Source organism: Fringilla coelebs (genome assembly GCF_963513975.1).
Source record: "Fringilla coelebs genome assembly, chromosome: 1".
Classification (NCBI taxonomy): domain Eukaryota; kingdom Metazoa; phylum Chordata; class Aves; order Passeriformes; family Fringillidae; genus Fringilla; species Fringilla coelebs.
In genome coordinates this window covers 53,603,972-53,620,804 of record NC_140028.1, presented here as the reverse complement: position 1 = coordinate 53,620,804, position 16,833 = coordinate 53,603,972, and the positions used below count along the sequence as shown (strand labels likewise).

The following is a 16,833-nucleotide window of genomic DNA, read 5'->3' as shown; positions in this document are numbered from 1 at the left end:
TAGCCTTCTTTTATCCCAGAAACTCAAAAGAACATATGTACTACAGAGAACGGCAAAGTATGTGTATCACCATTTTTTTTACTCCTCTAAGTAAAAACTGAATTTTGATCCTCTAAGGATCAAAATTCAAGAAAAAAAATCCACATAAAATGAGCAGCAAATGCCTCAGAACTGTAATACCTGCATAAGACAAATACTTCATGTCAAGCTCACATTCCATTTCTAAAAAGAGTTTCTCATTTTCAATAACTTACATCTACCAATTGAGCAATTATGCAATATGTGGGTGTACCTTGCAGTCGTTTTTTTTTAACATCTGCATTCTGTGTTAAATTCTAACTGTACAAGATGTCTGATAATTTTTCTTTATCTTGAACCTTCAAAGTGGTAGGTTTACCAGAGGCAAAACCACACATCAGAGAATGAGTCATATAACAAAGAAACGACTCTTCCCCTTCTCCCCCTTGCACCCTGAAGCTATAATAACCTAAAGACACTCTACTGTAAATGGCTTCTTTGGCAGTATTGATAGCATGTACAACTCGCAATCATTTAGCCAACAAATGAAGATACTTTTAAGTCCTTACTGTATCCATAACAAATTGCTTTCAGTACCATTTTAAGGCAAATTAAAATTGTGCTATAGCAAAAATAAAATTCAGAATGTCTATGCACTTCTTTCTTGTCATGCATAACAAATGAAACATTCTATGCATGTACTTATAAATAATAACATAAAAAGATAAAAATAATGTATGATGCCTATGCAAGTTAATCTGAAAAGTATCTCTCATTTGTATACAAAAGATCAGCCTCCACAAACAAGTCCCACATTGATTCCATATCAAATTAAGGCAACATTTACATACAAGCAAACCACTGCTCATGCCAACTACAATACATGAGGAAGCAAAGCACCTCACTTGACCACTGCTTACGCAGGTTTTCACTCTGAAGTGCAGTAAGTATGGGAAACAACACTGAGGCCACTCTAGCCTTTTATTTCCTCTTATATCCTTTTCAGCAGCTAGACAGTAACTCTTCAGATTAACATCCTGCATCTATTCCACATAGGAAATCAGCTTTCAACAAAGTCTTATTTGATGTGTCAATATGTAAGATTGCATCAGAAAATTTGAAGAGAACTAATTGCAGAAACAGCATTTAGAAACATTAGCAAATAAATCCATAACAACAAAACTTTGCAGCACTGAAACAGGTGCAACCACCACAGTCTTGTAGGTGGAAAGTTAACAGAAGTAATGCTGGTATAAGTACTTTCTATGACCATCTTCCAAAAAGTAAATAACCCCAATGCCTCAGTAAATCCAAGTGTAGCATTATATTCCCCCTCAAAGCAGAATAAATCAGTGGTTTCTATTCTTACCTGTGTATAGTCAAAGTCAGAAAGAGGAGCTATACTCTTGATGTAGTCCATTCGAAATTGGTTTTCTGGGTTGGCCAATGGAACTGGGGGTATTAAAGTGCTCATAGCTGAAACTATAGTCTAGAATTGGATGAAACAAAAAAACAAACACATTAATCTGGATATAGGATCAATAGAAGATAATCCAATCTGATCAGCAAAATGGGATTTCTCTCATCACAATCTTGGAAAGCATAATCCTTATAATTTCCAGTACAAACAAGCATGTAAGAACAGGATAAAGTGTGTTCTTACCACAATCGCATCTTTAACGTTTTTCCGAATATCCAGTATTTTCTGTTTCTTTTCTCTGCATTAAAACAGAAATATGAACACTTTGATTTTTTCTTCCAAAGCAGTTCAGTCACTTACATTTATTTTTTTTTTCACTGATCGCTTGTTTATCTCCTCTTCAAACATTAAAACATACTAATAGTAAAAAAAAAAAGGCAAGACAAATACATTTTGCCCTTTTCCATTTTCTTGCATAGTATGAAAAGCAATGCCCATTCATCCCTAATATATTTTTTTAAATCATTCAATCACAGCCACATCTGCAAAGCTTCCCCTGATGGAACTGGAAGTCATTCTTTCATTTCTACAGCATGATGTAAACATGCTCTAAATTAACAACACGTAGGTAAAGGCCAACAAATATCTAAAATGAATGCTATGGATTAATAATGACTTCTGGCAAAGAGTTCTTTAGAGAGAAAATGATGTAGCCTCACAAAACAGGAGGATTTCTAACAAATAGGCAAAATTAGTTTCAGTTTTATGCTAACCCCAGCACCGGAAAAACAGTACACAGTGTCATCTGATTATGATTTGACATGTATTTTTATATTACAGACAGATGCAATATTTGGTTATTTGCTTCTATGTAAAAAGTAGTCGCCATGTTGTTGCTACACAGGGCCCTGTCAAGCGCTGCAGTAGCAACAGTGTAAAATACAGTAAAGGGGCCAGAAGGAGAAAATGCAAACATACAATAGCAGCAATTTCCTTATTCTCACTCCCCTCCCTCCCGCACAACACAGTGTCAAGCCACCAAAACACAGGGGATGAGAGGAGAAATTTCCTAGCGTACTGTGTGTTAACCTGTTTCCAACATTTAAGGAAAAATAAGTCACAAAGTGTCAATAATTCTTACTCTGAATTAAATCCATTGACATGTAGGATTCGCATTTGTTTCACAATAGTGCTTTTTCCTGACTCACCAGCCCCTAAAAGAGAAAGAAGGAAAGGGAGAATATTGAGATACACGGTTCAGGCTGGGTGGTCGAAGAGTTTTTTTGGTTTGGTTTTTTTTTGGGGGGGAAGGGGGGGATGTTTTGGACGCGACAGCATCTCCCACCTCGGCAGCATTTCTGTATGTGTGCATCCATGTGGCTCAGGCGCTGAGCTCGATCTGTGGACGCCTCGCTTATTGCTCAATACAGCAGCCTACATTTTCCATAGCCAAGGCGCACGCCGCATCTCCCCTCTCGGCTGCACCCGCCGCCCCGGCGGGCTGGGGCTGCTGCCCCCTCCTCGCCCCGCTCGCCCCGGCCCCCACCTCTGCCGCTTCCTCCTTACCCAGCAGCAGCAAGCGGTGTGTCGCTTTATAAGCCAGCCTCTCTTTCTGCAACTGCTTCTCTATTTTTTTGTTGGCTTCTCGCTGCGCTTTCTCATCGATACGCTGATCCTCCGTTTTGCTGTTGCCCAAACACCCCATAGCCGCTGCTCAGGGTGGATGTCAAATCGCTGCCTTCTCAGATTTAGTATTTACAAGGGGGAGGGAGTGGGGGGGAGGCAGAAGACAAGTCTTTTTATCCGTGTGTGTCCCTGCGACGGTTTCTCTCCGCTTCTTCCCACCCGGCTCGCTCGCATAAAATGGTCTCTGGCCGCTTTCCGATCGCAGCGGAGTTGGCTGCTTCGCTCCCCACCAGAGATGCGAAGAGCAGGCGGCAGAGGTAACCCTGCCCCGGCGGGGAGGGGGTGGGGGGAGAAAGCTGTGCAAAAATGCCTAACATGCAACGAGAGGGAGAAAGGGCTCCTCCTGGAAACCAGCCGGGTGCCGCTCTCCGCTCTCCCTCCCCACCGCGCACACAATCCCTATATTTCTCTGTAAAGGTCTATTTTTGTCTTCCTAACTCAGCACTGCCTCTTTCTGCGAGACCAGGAAACAGCCCCGCTACCAGCCCTACGCGCAGGGAAGCCGAAGGAGAAAGGTAAAAGCCGGACGGATCTACCTGGATCCTACGGGGCCGGGACCGGGCGGCGCCGCGGGGTCCGCGCCCCCCGCCCCGGGCCGCCCCCGCCCGCCCCGCTCAGCGGCCCCGGGCGCGCTGCTGCCGCCAAAACCCGGAGCTGGCACCGCCGCCGCGGGACCTGCGGCCTCCGGACCCCCGCCCGCGGCCTGCCGCAGGAGCAGGGAGCTGCGGGACGCGGCGCTCGGGGACCCGGGGGGGGCTTTTCCCGACCTTTCCCCGCGCTCCTAGGCGGTACGGGAAGAGCCTGGCCGCTACCGGAGCGAGGGTTGGCGCTCCTGGGTCTAGAATCCCAGGCTGGCACAGGTGATGGCTGCCGTCGTGACCGACCTGCGGGAGCAGCGCCGGGAGCCAGCCCCTGGCACCAGCGTCTGGGAGCGGCCGGGGTCTGCCCGCGTGAACTCCGACACACAGAGCACGCATATGCACAAACACAGTGCCACGACTTAACCAACAAAATGTCCCTTTCCACACAAGTAGTCACGGCAGCACATGGGCCGTCTTTTCCCTTTGAATAATCTAAACTGCATCAGCTGAACCAGAAAATGGAGCTATCCTAACAGCTCATGATAATGTGCAATATGAACATGATAATATGCATGTCTAATATCACTACAACAACAAATGTCGACAAGAAACCGTATCTCCGTTCCTTCATTTGCCTCCATTTTAGATCCTAAAATGAAACTTCAAGCTAAACAACCCTATAGGTATTCCTTTTTGCTTCAAATCTCTTGCCTTGCAAACTGGCACCTCAGTGCAAAAGCAGCGGTACAGCTCCTGGCTCGTCCTAAACCCCCCCTGCATAGAAACCACCTGCACTGCTCAGACGTGATGCTTGACACACTGAGGCACAAGAACACTAGAAAAAGAATGGATGTTACTCTGCAGTCCCCAAATACTTTCAGCTTTTATCTCCAAATAGTCCCCCATACTTTCAAAGATGGCTTACTGAAAAATGAATATTTTGATAGATACATACATGTACAAAATCCTGGTCCCATCCCAACTAGAATCAAACGGAGATTGCCATCAACTTCAATCAAACAAAACAGCATTTTAATCTAAAATATCTTGAAAACTATGTAGCAAAAAGAAACTAGATTTTACAAGCAGGAGGATTTAGTTTAGCTGTTTTTGGTTTTTTTCAATGGCTCCTTCACTCAGGTGGGAAATCCTGAATCAAGGAAGAGAAACTGGTGCTGTCTAATTTGAGCACACATCAGAGGAAGGTAAAAAGGGCAGAACCCAGAAAATGAACAGGTACTGCTCCACCTGTGGTTGGCTATGTAGAGTTTTCAGGAGACTAGGAAAGTCAAGTGCCAGATATGTGGTTTTATGGTACTGCTTGATCTTGACTCTGGAAGCTGTTTTCACCCTCCCTCTTATATAGGTGGGGGGAGCTGGGGTAACACACTACAGGATTGACAGGATCTGCCAAGTCAAAATATGCATTTTTGAAGTGTTACTGAGCTGCATTTTTTTAGGACAGACTGCTTTTTTCCTATTGACATTCTTCTGTCTGGAGAGACAAAAAGCACCTCAGATACAGATAGGTTTGGAAGCACAGTTCAGGGTGACTGCTGTTTTTGGAGGCTGTCAGACACAGGATATATGATGAATAGCTTTTGTGAAGAGCAGTCATGTTTGCTCCCTCCTGTATGAGAGCCCAAAACTGAACGGCTTGGTTAGAAATCACTAACTGTGTCTGAATTTTCATAGTCCTTCAGTGTCAGAAGCTGTAATTTATGATGCATGAGATGTGTGCAGCCATATTCATTACCTGTGTAAATACCTCAGTTTGAGACCTAAGTCCCAAACGTGGCTAGTGTCAGTCGGTCTGCAGGAATCTGCCTTGTTTCTTCCCCTCCTCTCCCCAGCAGTTTTCCTCTTTCATGTACTAACACTGGCATTTTTGGTGCGACTTGTTCCCAGCTTTGAAACGGCTCAGTGCTAATAAATAGAATTTTACAGGATCCTGGTATATCCTGCTTTTACCTTTCTCCAAAAGAGGGAAAGTGTTTTTCTCATTTCCTCTCTCCCCCTTGAAAAACCCCATGACCCTTCTGGGTCTCTTCCTCCCGCGAAAAGATCACTCAGTTCAAGAATGATACGCACAAGCAACCTGTGCCCAGAAAGAACTTTTAGCTGTAATTATATTCCCAACTCTCCCTTTGCTTTTCCCAAACACAGCACTTATCCTGACATAACTGAACTACAAAATCCTAGAAGCAATAATAAACAACAGAGAAATTTTCACCCCCTTTGGACACAGCTCTTTTTTTTTTTATAGCTATCATATATGTCTCTTCTGCACACAGATAAATCTAAAACTCCATAAAAGGTGGCAGTGGTGCTGCTTCACCAAATCAACTTCCAGTACAAATTGTGCACAGGAATAAAAACAAAATCCCGGACAAAGGAAAAGAAGTCTCTTCCTGGTTTCCCCCTCTCTTCTGAGGCAACCCACGTGGGATCCTCCTTGAGTTCCTAAGGATGAGGTATTTCACATTCTGCTCCTTCACATCAGGCAACATATTTATACATACATATATTTTTATATGCACATTTATATATGCATATATTTATAAATATAAGTACACATGGAGTGGCTATCTGTGTAAAAAAACAAAATTCGCCTTCTATTTTTGTGCTACATTTGGTGCTATTGCCTCATTAAACCAGGCAATACAACATAAGCCCTCCTGGGGGGAAACTGGAGACACCTTTACTGCCTGCTTTCCTCTTTGAGTTCCCACCTCAGGACGCACTGTTTGTGAGCCTCAGGCTGAATGTTGGGGAGCACAAGCTGTTTGCTTGAGGCCATATTTGCATTTTTGTATGGAGGAGGATTGACAGCCCAGCTGAAGCTACACTAGGTGGCCACCCCCTGCCACAAAGTCAGTCTCGTTTCTTGTGCCTGTTCTGCTTGGAGTAAGAAGGGACAAAACCCCAGTAAGAATTAATGTGGAGCTCCTACAGATGCAGCTAAAGAGACCTGCTCTGGTTGCCCCTCCAATCCAGAGCAGGACTGATGCAGAACTTTTTCTTGCAAACACTAGGTAAAAGTGGAGTAGGTTCTATACAGCAACCCTGCAGACCATCTGCAACCCATCTTCCCTTTACACGGCCTCCTTTGAGGCTTTGGATCCATTTTTTAAAAAAGAACAAATGGAAAGATGGAGGTAATCAAAAACATAGGAGGGACCTAAGCCTCCGGTAAGAGATTCTTCCAGCTTGCCAGTCTTCCTGCCTCAACTTTCACAGGGACCTCTGAACTCTCTGCTGACACTAGCCTCAAGTGTGGGCACTGTACTAGGTGAGTACCACTGGCGCCCTGATTGCTGCTTCTCCTCACTAATTTCTTTTTCATGTAGCCTACTGCTGGCAAATAAGGATATGCAACTCACTAGTGGTTGAGTTTTTACTCTACCTCAGCATCAAACCTGGGAGGAAAAAAAAAGAGAAAAAATGAATTGTAACTGCATAGGCATGCAAGAAAAATAATTCTTTCTCTCTAGTAATAAATTACTGGTAAGTTTCTCTCTCTGTAGATGTCAAATATTAACACAAAAGTACACACTCCATGGAAGGATACATTTGGAGTTTTATAAGATACGTGAACCAGGAACCAAAAAAATTATGACTCTAACTGTGTTAAAAATACTGACTCTAAGGGTTTAGGAAAAAACCAGCATGTACTTTGCAGAGAAGTGAATATCACACTCAAAACCAAATCTAACCTTCATCCTTTTGTTTAAACCCATGACCTCAAAAAAGTCATTAAATTTTTTTGAGAGGGGCTCATCTGTTTTAAGAAGCAGGATGGGGGACATGCCAGAAAAGATGAGGTATGCATTTGCACAGTGACTGTGGACCTGATCCCGAACTGCCATCATGTCCATTGATTAAGGACAAATTCACTGCTGCAGAAGAGGGTCAGGCAAAGCTGACAGGCCTGGCAAAGCTCTGAGTGCATCCTTGGCTCCTTGACACGGTTGTTTCCCAAGCCATGCTCCTTTACATGGCAGCTGCCACTGTGTAACTAACTCACCTGACAAACCACCTTCTCCTGTGCCCACTCCTCTCCCATCTTTAAGCAGCACAGGAAGCAAAAGGGAGAAAGCAGCAAAAGGGAGAAAGCAGGTGATGTGATGGAGTAGAAAGCTGTGGGCTTATGATAATAGTCTGAAGAAAAAGAAAAGTTTTTCACAGAAATGACAATGATGGCCTTTAGCCCTGAGAAAGCATTTGTGTAGGGGAGGATTAGATCTAGCAGGAACCAGATGCTCCTTGGGAAGCCTGTGTAGAAAAGCATCAGGTGAAAAGCAGATTTGTAGAATGATTACACTAAAGAAAGAAGACAACTCTCTTTCATTCAAGCTAGTTATTCCTCATCCAAGCTAGTTATTCCTCATCCATGTCCCAAAGAAAGCAGAGGGAACAGTGAACTGCTATGGCCATTCCGTCAGCTCAGGCTTCCCTTTAGACCCTTACTGGTAAAATAATTCCGGTGTTTATTCTTGTCTTTTCTGACTAGAAATCCCTTATCTGTGAAGAGAGACTCACATGGCATCATTCCACACAGGTCCATCTGTTGGTACCAGAGGCAGAAACAGCTGATTGAAACTAACATAAATCCAGCAATATCCTAATAGCATTTAAAAGACTAAGCAATCTTTTGTGGTTTAAATATTCTTACATTTTACAATGAAATAACATTGTTAAACAAAATGACACAGATGTATTTGCAATAAGCAAAAGGGTAAGTTTTTGATGAATTTGCAAGACAGCAGTATTATAGGATATGTTACATTTTTGGCAAAAAAGGAGGCACTTTTCTGTCAGGATCCCAGTTTATGAAGAATTTCACTTGGCTGGACACTCCAAGGGCATTTCCCCAACTTTCCCTCCCTCCCCCCCCCTTAACAAAGTAATTCCCATTTTAAGGCAGTGGAAAATTAGTTCTAATCAGTTGTTTAGGGGAGTCATTAGAATTAAACAGATTAAAGCCAGGCAAAACATGCTAATATAGCCCTACTTAAGAAGTGAATTTATCAATAAATAAAGAAGTCAGCTAGAATTATAGCTGAAGTTACCACTTTCAGAAAAGGAGTAAAACCTATACAGCAGACATGTCCTGGATTCTCTGCAACATGCTGACTAACATCTTGCACAGCTGTAACAGCAAAGCCAAATCATCTCTCTGCAGTTTATAATAGCTTTTGCATGTCACATAAAATTTTGCATTTAATAATAAATGCTCAGGTCAACTATCATGATCTCACTAGCTGGACAGGAACAAAAAAACTGGAAGGAAAACTACTTTGTGAGACACTGAGCATCCGTGTGATGTGCCTTAACCTCATCTTTAACTCCAAGGCACATCTCACAGTTACAGCATGCCTGCCTCCACCCCAATATTCTGCTGAGCTAGATTTTCTCTACATTTACCCCAAACACATCTGACCTGTGATCTCCTTGTATTACACCCCTCTATCTTGATATAAACTTAGAGATACTTTTTAGTTTCTCCTCAGTTGTTTTAACTTCTCTGCTCAAGAAATTAATTTTAGCTACCCCAGGAAATGGTTGATTTTCAAAACAAAAAAGGAAGTACATGTTTAAAAAGTTATGCTCTAATTCCTGTGAGTGCCTGAATGGTTAGTGGTATCTCTCCACAGAAAATTCTTACAAATATAGAAAATCACTGCATACAACTACCTTAGCATGAAGTGAGGAATTCTGTAACTGGTTCTTAACCCTGTTTAAGGATCCCAACATGCAATTACACACAAGAGCAGTCATTAAAAATTCGCTTCAGGAAATAATGTTCCCAGTAAGTTGGTAGCCTCGTGCGCTCACAACCTGATTTACATAAATAATATTTACCACAGAAATACAGCTTTTGCTTGGCTGCATGACTACCAAATCCAGATAAAATATCAAAACTTACTGAATAAACAACAACCCAGTATTTTTCTCCTTATGCATCTAATTTTTTAAACAATACATTTGATTGTAACAAATACCTGTTGAGTCATGTTCTGCTTAGCCTTTTGTGATGTTAGATCTTAAGTTTCCTATAAGTATTTCTAGGGTATATTTGTACAAAGCCGATGATCTCTGGATTAAATAACTCTCATATATTTGCTCAAAATTGAAGAGACATGGCTTGTTGACCCACATGGTCCTTTCCACAACAAGGTTTATGTTACAGTTAAACTTTAGGCTTTCATGACATGAATTTATTTATTTCTCTGGACACAGAAAATGGTCAATATGAAGACTAAGCAGATACATTACTTATATAGATGTAGACTATTCCATCTGCATACCTATGTGGCAGAGGGGGAAATACAATCTTAAAGCGTGATAATCTCCTGGAAAGTAAGTCTATTTTTCTTCTCTTTTTCTACTGTTTACTTACTCACTTTATTCACTGCTAGTCTCAAATACTATTCTGATAGAATGAGTTCATGAAATTCAAACCCATACAATTTTACTGATCTTATTTTTACTAAAACCCAAAAGTTTTTTCTAGCATCTACTGGGCTGCTTTTATAACAGGGATTAGATTCTTTGGAGCAAATATTTCTCACAGGATCATTTCACTTGGGGTGAAAGGTGATAAAAGCATTCGTGCACGAAGGAGAAGGGGGAAAGGTTGAAAAGTCCACAGAACTTGCAGACATTTTGGAACAAGCCATTTAATAAGTTACTGAGGAATCAGTATTTTCTCACATACTTTGGGAAAGAAATAGTTTGTTTTTACAATGAATACACACAATGTGAGAAAATTTCCTAAACTATGGTAACATTTTCACTGGGTTTAAAGTTTCAGACTTAGTAACAATGGTGCCATATTTCTGTACAATCAGTATAATTGTAGCCTTGGTTTTGGTTGTTTTTTGGTTTGGGGCTTTCTGGTTTGTTGGTTTGTTTGTTTTTTAAGGAGACCTATTCTAGCTTGATGCCTCGCAACCTCCTTAAAATTTTAAATCCTAATGCCCCAATGATGCAGCACAATGCTATGCAGAACTACCACAGCAGTGTCTGAGGTTAGGAATAGCACAAGTGCAAAAGGGGTTTAATTCAGCAATTTCACCTAATGCAGCTGCTCAGACACTGCAATGTATTTTTTAAAACATTGAGAAGGTTTTAGAAAGCTTACAGCTGCCTGGAATATTTAACAACTTACAACAACACTTACATCGTCAACCAATTTGCCTACCAATTCTAAAAGGGCTTTAAACCTACCCATATGCAGACTCTTCCTGCTCAGAATCAGTTACACACAATCTGCCACCCACATCACTAAACACAATGACAAGATTAGGCTTCCATGTCTTTGCAGCCTATTCTTCACAATATGCAAATCTTCAGGAACTGCATTTCTGATCCCAATGCAACAGCACAAAAGCTATTGTCATAAGAAACGGTTTAACCTGTCAGCAACACTGTCACCACAATTACTACCACTAATAAAGATATGATCATAATCTGCCACTTAAGGATCATTAGATACATTATGACTATTGTATTCTATTACATAGTTCTTTTACATGGACACTAATTGAGAACACTTGATTTAAATAAAATCAAGCACTATAAATTTTCATTGACAAATCTGTTCTTAACCTTTAGACAGCATAGGGTGCTGCTCGCTGATGTAGGGAAAACCAGCTATTAAAAAGGCTAACCCTGCAAAATATTTATCAGAAATACAAACCACTGTAAGACTGTATACAAAGAGGAGAGCTTGGAAGAAGCACACAAGGATGCTCTGTCTGAACATGCAAATGACTTACATTAAGCTAGGTTAAAACTCCTCAGTACCATTCACACGCTTGTGGTCCATGCAACAATTTACAGTGTGTTTGGGAATGGACAGTTGTACATTCAGAATGATTCAAGGTTTGTATCTGTAGAAGGCACAGAGAGCATTACAGAAATCTAGTCAATGTAATTATTTTCATATAATTTTATTGAGGCTGCAGAAACTACGAAAAAATAGCAAAGCCAAAATATGAGTTGTATATTCATCTCAGATGCAGCTCTTCTGCATGTGTCATAGAGTCCTCCCCTCTGAAAGCTTAATTTCTCAAAATATTTCATCTCATAATGACCATGAGCTGTCAGAGTGACCATGAAAACAAATCAAAACTAAACAAGGATATGCCCTCCCCACCTTGCCAAATTGGAGGCCCAGAACATATCAAACAAGGTTTTCCTCATAAAGAGAAAAATATTAACATTATAGGAATTTGTGGAAAACATGATCAACATGGGGCACCTCCCTTGAAGATAAAGGAACACAAATTGGCAGAGGTACAGAGAAGAGGGATGAAGACAGCTAAACTAGATGGCTGGTATCAGACTAGGAGGAACAGGATTTATCAGACCTCGGATCACTGGGTTTGCCTGTGATGACCAGGTGAAGCACATAGCACACCATGGCTTCCCTTGCTATCCTGGGCACAAGGGCTGCAGCTTCCTACTACAGCAGGAACACTGCAAAGGGCTGTTGGCAGGCAATGTTGCATCCACAACCGTGGGTCAGGATGGCTGGTTTTGCCTTACAGAAATCAAAAGGCATGTCGCTGCTTTCCAGAGAAGTATGAGAGAGCCTTCCCATGACTAGCGAAAAAGATTTAATATATTCCAAACTGAACTGTTTCACCTAATTTAATAATTCTGGCTTGAGATGCTGCAAGCCATGTGTAAATGAGACAGAAAGAGAAATTAGTTTCCAGCTGCCAAAAGAGCCTGGATCTGGTAAGAACATGACTGGAGAAAACATCACCCAATTCCAGCTCAGAGAGTAGTGCAACTGTCTCAAGGGAGAGAGGGCACCTGGGCATCCCTTTCATCATGCTTCCACTTTATCATGGTGAGCTGCTGCTTCTGCTGTGGAAGTCCAATCCAGCAGGGAGAAAGGAGGCAGAAGATGGCATGCATCCACACACCTTTTGGAGCCTGTTCCTTCTATTGTGTCAGCAAACAATAGCCTCTCCCTAATCTGTGAATCTCCTCAGGCTCCCTTCATGCCTTTACCATACTGCTTCCCCAGCTCCAGTTACCTTCTCTGCTATTAACAACTCTCTGAGCAGTCAGATTACTTCTCTGTATGCCCTGCAAGAAGGTAAGTTGAAAAGAGAAAAAGATGTCACTGAGTCAAGTGCCCACATTTTCCAGTTTAACTTGGATACTTTCCATATGCTATCTCTGAAATTTTATGAGATTTGTAGCATGAGCCAATGGCTCTTTTCTGTTAACTGCACAGAGCACGCAGCCAAAGATTAACTAAAAACTGGTGCTGTGGCAAAATACTCCCAGTACTGCCTAAATCTGTGTTTTTTAGTGATTTCAATTGCCTATGGAATCCTGAATTAGTGTTAGCATACAATGGACAATTTATGGCATGTTTTGCTATGAACTTGTTGAATGGGTATGGAGCCATGAGCAACCTGGTCTAGTGGGAGGTATCCGTCCCCCTGGCATGGGGGTTGGAACTAGATCATCTTTGCTCTTGGTCCCTTCCAACCTAAACCATTCTATGATTCTTTTCTGTGCCTTTCTGGAAAATACTGAATAGATAGACCGCACTTCAAAAATTCAAAATATCAACAGACAAAAAAAATACTAACACTACATAACTATTAAGGTTTGGTGGTTTTTTTTTTTTTTTTTTAGTTATACGATCAGATTTTAAGAAATAAATCTTAGCAGATGATTGTTCTAACTGTTATTGAAATCACAATGGTAACTTACAAAGTCATGCTTTATACTGAAAAACACCCCAAAAGTATTTGGATTACTTATAAACTAAACAAACCAATGCCATATTATCCATATACAATACAAAAAAATTGTAATTTTTCTACAGCTTCCTCTATTCCAAGTGTATGCTATGGTGTTTTTTTAATATAAATTTTTTATTTACCTGGCACTTGAAAATCCTGACCCCCAGGTTTAAATATTTTTGTTATGTATTCCAAATTTATGCTTGTAATCTGTTCACTTGAACATTTTGGGGTTAACAGATCAATGATAAGCAGAGAAAATTCTGCTGTGGGCCACAGAGAAAATTTGCTATAATCATGCACAGTGAAGACATGATGTTACATGCACTAAGAGTTAAAACCCTGCACATTATGCAAAACTCTCCCATTAGTAACAATTTTAAGCAACTGCAGCACAAAAAGCTGAATCTTACAGTAAGTCAAATGTGGGGTGCAATGCCACAACTAAAATCATTCTAACACAGATGTTTAAAATCTAATTACAAAAAATATATTATTATCTGATCAATCCCTCCCTTGAATTGCCTTTTGCTCTTCCCAAACTATAAATGGACTCAAGGTGAGTTCATCTAGACATCTAACAATCAGTGCCCAGAAATCACTGTGAAATGGAAGTAAAGGTTACTAGCAGGAAATACAGCTGAGCAACTGCATTGCATGGCAGCAAGCCAATATTAGTGAATTCTCACTGATGTGTAAATAACTTGGAAAGTAAAGGTGCAGAGCTGGTGACCGATCAAACTTGCTGGTCACCAGCAAGTGACAGAGCTTTTGCATGCAGTTTAACAACTCTTCTGATGACTAATAATTTTAAGTGGTATTAATGAATCAATTTTTTTCCTCAAGAATTAATGCTAATACATTTTAATGCTTTTCTTCACTTAAAAGTAATAGTTCTTTCAATACAGTGCTGTACAGTTTAGTCCATAAAGCATCCAATGACCTCAAGCAATGAGAAAATCCATATGAGCAAGCAATTCGTATCTTCAACATGTCATGAAAAGTGATGATTCTTGAAGATGGAAGAAGAAAAATGCTTCACCTGTAAACTACTCTGTATCTATTCACTACAGGGATTGTGACAATACATTATCCTTTGCATTATTTTTTTTTTGCATTTTAAATTCCTCCCCCTCTAAATTCTACCACAACTGCAAGCCAGGACAATTTGAATAAATTTGCCCTATGTGTACTGATGCTAGTATGTATAAAATTAGCATTTACCTATCAACCCACTGAGGCAAGCCTGAATTTCCCTTAAAATAAAAATGAAAAGCAAGCAGCATATCAGAGCTTCCCTCTTCTCCATGAAAAATTGTGTAATTAAAAGCCTAAGGTAATAGGTATGCTATGTACACACACACAAATTTTCTGTCTCTTGGTATGAAGTTACCTCTCCATTTAAAGTTAGTGATATAATCCAATTAATCAACTTTTTCATGGGCCCCCCACCATGCAAATGGGGACAGTGTTCACCTTTACTGGCTGAGTTTCTGTGGAGTCTGATGAAACTGCCTTGAGATCTAAGGCCTATAAAGACTGCCTTACCTCAGAATTTTTTTTCTCCAAATGACCAAAGCTTTCATCAAAATGCAAGATAGGGAATATTCAAAATCTGTACATATTTCTATAAAGTGAACAAGATCATGCATATGCCTAAATTAAACTGCTTTAGATAAACACCTGCTTGAAACTTCAAAAGGATCACTGTAGAGTGCTGCAATGAAGTTATAATGGACATGAAATTTAGCCATCATTCTGCAGGAATATCACTACTTGTGCTGCATTTTTGATACTTTTATTTTTGAGCTCTTTTTCACTTTTGATGACAACTTCCACAACTTGTATTAAAGAGCTGTCCATATCAATCCATTTACGAAGCAGGCGTACATGTCCTCAAAAATCCTGAGAGGCAGAATACAGACAGACCTTTAAATCAAGAGTAGGCAAACTTATGACAACATACCACTTTCCAACATGAAAGTTTGCACAATCTGCTAATATGTTCAAGTTAGTGGAATCCACCTGCAAATGCCATGGGTTTTGTCATACAGTTACGGTGTGCAAGGTGGACCTTACTCTTTGATACTCCCTTTCTGAGGGGAAGAGGGCGGCAGGAGAAGAAAGATCTTTATTTTCCACATAAAAATGCCAGAAGACTTAGGTTCAAGCTACTAAAGTCAACCTACATTGAGTGAGACTGTACACTGCAAAATGAGAGCCCAGTGATTAGATGAGCTACATGAAGGAGCTGTTCCCTCACTGGGCTGCATGCCAGTTTTAATCTTTAGCTTCTGACAGGTCAGACAGCCCAAATAAGAATTATTTCAGGTGTTTTGAGAGGCATAGCAGAGCTGGGCACAGAGAACAATTTTCCTTTGAGCTTGAAAAATCTGCAGCAAACAGGATTCAGTGCAATAGCTCAGAAAACCTACACAGACACCAGAGGGGGTTCATATAACTTTCCACAGCAACCCAGAGAAAGTGCTGATAGGAACACAGCTTGTTTCATTTCAGACAACAGCTAGGCAAGGTCAGGCAGCTGGAGCAAACTGAATACATCCTGGTCTACAATGACTCTGTCATACCACTGACATTTTTATCGAGATAGCTATCTTTAGACTAGGAAGTAACTGCATTAAGCAATACCACCTTCCTTTCCTTTCTGTGCCCCAATCTCCTTTACTTGCTTTCCAAGTCTAATTGTCAGGACTAAGCTATCATTTTATGAACGATTACATTCTCTAATTATTATAGACATCTTCTTTGATAAATTTCTTTCTTCCCCCTTGCCCCTCCAAACCACCCCTCTGCTCTGTACTTTCTTGTTTGGGGCCTCTTCAGTACCTGCCCTCCATCCACTGCAACAATCAATGCCAGCAGCATCAGTTTTGCAGGGAATCATACAGATGATTTCAAAAAGTTCTGTGAGAGCCCACAACCATCATAAAAATACAGTATAAACTTTTAAACCCCCTCCCTCTGACTTTTCTTGCTTATAAGAGCTGTCAGCAGCAGTCTCTTTTCCTTTTTGATACAGACATACACATTTCAGAAGATTGCACTGAATATGTAATTACATAAAGACAGGAGCTAGCCCTTTGAAAGTCTCCTTCCTGATTTATAGAGCATAAAAATCTCTCTCAAAAGAAGCAGTAAGACTCCTGTTTCCTGAAAAACTCCTGCTCACAGATCAGTATACAAAATTCTGAAGTCCCATCCCATTGCTAAGAGCCTCTTTTAAGCAGCAGATTAGGTTTTGAATGATCTTGAACAACAAAAAAACAGACACACCCTACCCTCAAATATACTTTTCAAGAAAAACTTGATTAAAGCTGGTGAGGGAAGA

General features: G+C 40.7%; 1 protein-coding gene across 3 annotated transcripts in view; it reads right to left on the bottom strand.

The window, feature by feature from the left end:
- GNAL (G protein subunit alpha L) overlaps positions 1 to 16,833 on the bottom strand; it is a 175,445-nt gene that overhangs the window by 107,995 nt on the left and 50,617 nt on the right. The window contains exons 1-4 of one of the 3 annotated variants that reach the window (XM_084210650.1): positions 3,005 to 3,499; positions 2,580 to 2,652; positions 1,682 to 1,736; positions 1,388 to 1,507 (exon numbers count right to left, since the gene is read on the bottom strand). In XM_084210650.1, coding sequence (XP_084066776.1) covers positions 1,388 to 1,507; positions 1,682 to 1,736; positions 2,580 to 2,652; positions 3,005 to 3,143 — 387 coding nt within the window. In that variant the 5' untranslated portion in view covers positions 3,144 to 3,499. Of the gene's footprint in view, positions 1 to 1,387; positions 1,508 to 1,681; positions 1,737 to 2,579; positions 2,653 to 3,004; positions 3,500 to 16,833 lie in introns of those variants that run through there. The other 2 variants (XM_084210649.1, XM_084210651.1) reach the window with 2 other exon arrangements.